This window comes from Sinocyclocheilus grahami, unplaced genomic scaffold, assembly GCF_001515645.1.
Source record: "Sinocyclocheilus grahami isolate Dianchi unplaced genomic scaffold, SAMN03320097.WGS_v1.1 scaffold147.1, whole genome shotgun sequence".
NCBI classification, from domain to species: domain Eukaryota; kingdom Metazoa; phylum Chordata; class Actinopteri; order Cypriniformes; family Cyprinidae; genus Sinocyclocheilus; species Sinocyclocheilus grahami.
Genome location: NW_015505326.1, coordinates 1326466 through 1332580, shown reverse-complemented (window position 1 = coordinate 1332580; position 6115 = coordinate 1326466). Strand labels below are relative to the sequence as shown.

Genomic DNA, 6115 nt, shown 5'->3' with positions numbered 1-6115 from the left:
CTCTCCCACCTTCAATACCACGACTGAGGTGCCCTTGAGCAAGGCACCGAACCCCCAACTGCTCCCCGGGTGCCGCAGCATAAATGGCTGCCCACTGCTCTGGGTGTGTGTTCACGGTGTGTGTGTGTTCACTGCTGTGTGTGTGTTCACTGCTGTGTGTGTGCACTTTGGATGGGTAAATGCAGAGCACTAATTCTGAGTATGGGTCACCATACTTAGCCACATGTCACTTCACTTTTTTAAGAAACAAACTCATCCTAATCTTGGACGGTGTCACACTCTCACTTAGTTTGGACTTTGTTTCAGTTTGCACATTTTCCCTGTTGTGTTGGTTGTCATGGTTATTGATTTGATTTTGTCCTTTAGTTCAGGCGTGTGTCGTTAATTATCCTCATTTGTTTGAATACTTAAGTTACCCCGTTTCTGTTCACTGGTGTCAGGTTTTGTCTGTGTCTAGAGGTGTTGTAGCCGTTTTCTCTATGTGGATTTCCTGCCTGTGGATTTATTAAAGATTGCCTTCATCATTGTGTTCATTTGGGGTTGTGCGCGTGCAGTCTGCGGAGGCTTATTTATACAAGCGAAAGTATAAATGAGCATACACTCTTAAAAATAAAGGTGCTTCACGATGCCATAGAAGAACCTTTTTGTCTAAATGGTTCCATAAAGAACCTTTAACATCTGAAGAACCTTTCTGTTATCTCAAAAGGTTCTTTGTGGCGAAAGAATCAGAATCAGATCCAGTAATGTCCTTCAGATAAGCCAACACCAACCTCTCAAATGTCTTCATGACCACAGACGTTAGTGCCACAGGTCTGTAGTCATTAAGTCCTGTTATCTTAGGTTTCTTTGGGATGGGGATGATGGTGGAGCGTTTGAAGCAGGCAGGGACTTTGCACAGCTCCAGTGATCTGTTGAAGATCTGTGAGAAGATGGGGGCCAGTTGGTCAGCGCAGGTTTTCAGACAGGCTGGTGTCACACCGTCTGGGCCTGGTGCTTTTCTTCTCTTGTTCTTCCTGAAGACCTGGCGCACATCATCCTCACTGATCTGAAACGTAGGAGTGGGGGAGAGGGGGGTTGCAGGAGGTGTTGATGGTTGTGTGGAGAGATGTTCAGAGCGGGTGTGGGGTGTTAGACTGGGAGTTTCAAATCTACAGTAAAACTCATTCAGGTCTTCAGCAAGTTGTTGATTGGCCTCAGTGCTGGGGGATGGTGTCTTGTAGTTGGTGATGTCCTTCAGGCCTTTCCACACTGATGCAGGCTCATTCGCAGAAAACTGGTGTTATAGTTTTTTTTAGAGTAGTTCCTCTTGTTGGAGAGCCAAACACTGAGGCTGCCGTCTGCGGCGCCATCGCATGTATCAATTGAAGGTTCTTCAGATTACAAAAAGGTAAGAAAGAGATGGTTCTTTAAAGAACCTTTGTCTGAATGGTTCTTTGTGGAACCAAAAATGGCTCTTCTATGGCATCGCTTGAAGAACCTTTTGAAGCACCTTTATTTTTAAGAGTGTACTGTCACACTCTCACTTGGTTTGGACTTTGTTTCAGTTTGCACATTTTACCTCTTGTGTTGGTTGTCATCATGGTTATTGAATTGATTTCATCCTTTAGTTCAGGTGTGTGTCGTTAATTATCCTCATTGTTTGGAAACTTAAGTTACCCCGTTTCTGTTCACTGGTGTCAGGTCTCATCTTTGTCAAGGAGATGTTACAGCTGTGGATTTTCTGCCTGTGGATTTATTAAAGATTGCCTTTCACCTTCATCATCGTGTTTGTGGTTGTGTGCGTGATGCAGCACAGCTATTGCGACAGACAGCTTGAGAGTGAGGCCATTCATTTTTGGGTGAACTATTCCTTTAAACCTTTGTTCATGCTGGTATGAATGATATTTCAAATCATATCTAGGAGGGAGTATGTTTATGTCGAGAGCAGAGCAGTACAGAAACAACACCCTAGCAAACAACCTACAGTAGCAACAAAACACACACAAAACAGCCTCAGAACTCTTTAGCAACTCCCTGACAGCACCAGAAACACTGTAGCATTGTGCCGTCGAGTTCAATACTTACGTTATCCATAGAAAAGCTAACAATTGAGTTGTTTTTGTTCGGTGCAAAAAATGCACAATTCACCTTCAAACTATCAGAAGTTTTGAGCATGTTGTGTGGTTTAGGGAGTCAGTCAGTCCACCTGGGCTATGAGCACGGGTGATGTTGAGCTCTGGACGGCTGCTGTCACACAGGGCCGACCCGTGACCCTGGAGGTGAGCATCACTGTCTAACTGCCCAATCTGAGCAGCTGGCAGCGTGAGAGAGAGAGAGAGAGAGCGGCACTGACTTCAGCCAAAGAGAACGACTTCTCAAAGAACAAGGCTGGACGTACAGCTGGCTTTCAGTGTCCTACTGGACAGCTTTACAATGATAAACATTTGTCCTTAATTCACGTAACGGGCTTTACTTTGCACTTTGCTTTTTTATTTTGATTTTGTGAAAAAATGTCTTGACATTTGGCAATCTGATCAAATACTGAGTCACTGACTTTGTGGTAAAACTGAGTGGATTGTGATTTGTGCTCATTTTACCAAATGCAGTCATTAATCCAGGTCTTCTGTACATAAACTCATGTCTGAGAACCTGACCATCATCTACTGTGCTCTGGCTCTGTGAAGCAGATGTTGGCTTACTTCTGTAAATGTCACTGTAAATTAAAGAGAATTTCATTGTGTAACAGACACTTCTGACTGATGCTTTAATTGCACCGCCAGCAAATGGACTTCTTGTGGAGTGCCTGCAGATCTCTAGTACGAAAAGGAGTCATCTGGCATACAGTTAGTTTATTGAGAGTTAGTTGACATTTCAAGGACTCAAAGTCCATTTCCTGTGCTTTCAGCGCACAGAATAATGAGTTATAATTTAGAGGGAGCTGACAGATTAAATATGAGAAATCTCCAGATATTTTGCTCCTGACAACAGCACGAGGTTGGACGAGGAGCATTACAAATGCATCCAGACAGGAGAAAATACTTTGAAAAGAAAGAGGGGGAGTTTGACAGGAACAGAGAAATGTGTTATATATGCGCTGGACTGATTGTGTCAGAAGAGTACATAGTTCAAATGCTGCCGAGCTGAAATCAAAAGTTAGTGTTATGCTGTGCTTTCGTTCGCATCATCACAGTACAGATCCCAGATTAGAGGATGATTTCCTGCTGGGTGATTTCAGTCATTTCCTTTGCTTTATCCGTGTCTGCTCCTCATGGGACACCACCACGAGAGTCTGCTTTTGCCGTCTCAACCGCTAAGAGTTTATTACAGTTCTTTAGAGAAATCTGATTGGAAAAGCAAACTGAAATTTCAATTAAATTCTAAAATGACATGATGCCATAATATAAGTAAATGAAACTGTAGGGCAAGGAAGACGTCTGCAGTGATCCTGAACTCCACTATCAGCTGCTTCAGGTGTGTTTGACTGGAGCTAGAGCTCAGATCTGCTGGACTGGACCTCCTGCCATAGGGTGTACCATTTGTCATTTAAGGTTTCAAAGAGTGTTTGGTACGAGTGCCCCATGCCATTGTGTCCCGCCGATGTGTCCTTCTCACCTCTGGTGTCACCGTTCAGTCAGGGATTGTTCATAAGACACATGCATGCTGAACCTGATTTGGGCCAGAATGAGCTGCTGTCTACTGTTTGGAAAAGCCTGTGCATTGCTAGTGAACTCCCCGGGCCAGATTTATTCAACAGGGGCAAATAAGTCATTAGTAAATCCTGAGAGTATACTGCCAAAAGAGGGTTTGTGTTGGCACAAGCTATGAGTAAATCTGGTATACTGTATAATGTCTTAAAATGCGGTCTAGGTAGACAGCTCACTATGTTCTGGAACTAAACATTGGTTGAATGTTTTGGCTTTATCATAGATTTAGCTCTTCTACATGGTAACCTTACACGGTTTCAATATGTGTCGGCATTTTTTGTGTTTTACACAATTGAGGGGAAAAAGGCAAGATTCTGTCACATAGTTAGGTATGTTGCATTTTGTTGTGCTTCACTGCTACTAGTAGTAGCTTGTTACTGGTTACAACACTGATGCGAATGTGTTAAAACAGATATTTTCATTAAACATATACTGAAACTCATTTAAAAAGTATTTTTTTACACAAAATGCAAATGTAATGCTGGCAATATTTTCTTCCTTTCAAAACTGCTTGGTTTGCTGCTTCTGTTCAGCCTGCAGAGATCTCACAGGAAAATATGCAATCATTAAAATGAATAAAATGCATATTACAGCACCAGAGAACATTTCCACTTGCACAATAATTACATTCCCACATTTGCGGCGTCCTCTCCTAATTGTCCATTTGCTAAGCATTGCTAAACATGTAGGGCAATGAACCTGCAGCAACAGCTGGATATTAATGAGAACATGTTTACATATTGCTGATGGAAGTTTCATTATACGTATAGCATATTCACCCATACAGTATATGCTGACCATTTGCCATATTCTTAATTTTTTTGTTTTTAAAAACAAGCCAAAGTGACTGGGTAAATTAGATGGAGGCAATTGCTATGATATATAAACTTGTTGGAAAGTAAAAAAAAAAAGCGTTTCCATCACGAGGCAGGATAAACATAACCACCCCTGGAAGGATGTACCATTAACGAAAGCAATGAAGACACTTTAAAAAAAAGAGAAAAACAGAGCATGTTGTGCTCTCTGTTTATTTGTGGATGTGTGAGTGAGAGTGTGCGTGTGTGTGTGTGAGAGAGCGTGTGCGTGTGTGTGTGTGAGAGAGAGAGAGAGAGAGAGAGAGAGAGAGTGTGTGTGTGTGAGAGAGAGAGAGAGAGCGTGTGCGTGTGTGAGAGAGAGAGAGAGAGAGAGTGTGTGTGAGAGAGAGAGAGAGAGAGTGTGTGTCTGTGTGAGAGAGAGAGAGTGAGTGTGTGTCTGTGTGAGTGAGAGTATGTGAGTGTGAGTGTGTGAATGAGAGTGTGTGTGTGTGAGAGAGAGAGAGAGAGAGAGTGTGCGTGTGTGAGAGTGTGTGCGTGTGCGAGTGAGTGTGAGTGTGAGTGTGAGAGTGAGAGTGAGAGTGTGAGTGTGAGAGTGAGAGTGAGAGACCAAATGTCCCCACAAGGATAGTAATACTAGTAAATGTTGACCTTGTGGGGACATTTTTGAGGTCCCCATGAGGAAACAAGCTTATAAATCATACAGAATGAGTTTTTTTGAGAAAGTAAAAATGCACAAAGTTTCCTGTAAGGGGTTGGTGTAGGGCAATAGCACATACAGTTTGTACAGTATAAAAACCATTACGCTTATGGAATGTCCCCATAAAACATGGAAACACAACATGTGTGTGCGTGTGTGTGTGTGTGAGTGTGAGTGTGAGTGAGTGTTTGTGTGTGTGTGTGTGTGTGCGTGAGATGGTGAGGAAGGACTCACCGAGTTGGACGTCTATGACGCTGGCCTGTCTCTCTGATGGGAACAGGACTTTTGGTGGTCTGGTTGTAAGAAGTGCTGCAAAACAATAAACACATATTAGCAATAGGGCACTGAATGAACCATTCATCTCAATAACTCAAAACTGCTTCATCTTTGCTCTCCATTTAAAAGTCATTCATACATTTGACATATACATTTACATTTACATTTAGCAGATGCTTTTATCCAAAGCGATTACAAATGAGGAAAATAGAAGTAATCAAACCAACAAAAGGGCAATAATATGTAAGTGTTGTGACAAGCCCGGGTTAGATTAACGCAGTGCATGTAGCAAGGTTCTTTTTTTATAATAAACTAAAATAAAAAAACAAGCAGATAGAATAGAAAAAGAAAGCTAGTGTAACGAATCAGCTCATGAGGAAATATGAATAATTAACCATAACTAGTTATAATTAATTATTCATATTTTAGATCCGCTGTAGATATTTAGCTGACCTCTCAGGGTCAACTGTCTTGTCAATTCTAAGAACGTTAGTTTCCTGGTTAAGGGAAATAACTTTCTTACTGTACAATTCTACAAAAGCTTGTAGCATAAATCTGCATGATTAAGTGACTCCAGTTATGAGCAAACAATGAACAACGTCAAGTGTGATACAAGTAAGGTTTTATTAACTACATAAACACTT

At 41.8% G+C, this 6115-nt stretch overlaps 1 protein-coding gene across 2 annotated transcripts in view; it reads right to left on the bottom strand.

Annotated features, from left to right (window-relative positions):
* Positions 1-6115, bottom strand: part of il1rapl2 (interleukin 1 receptor accessory protein-like 2) — a 267837-nt gene that overhangs the window by 17577 nt on the left and 244145 nt on the right. For both annotated transcript variants that reach the window (XM_016281153.1, XM_016281154.1), the window contains one exon: positions 5430-5504. In XM_016281153.1, the coding sequence (XP_016136639.1) occupies positions 5430-5504 (75 nt within the window). The remainder of the gene's footprint in view (positions 1-5429; positions 5505-6115) is intronic.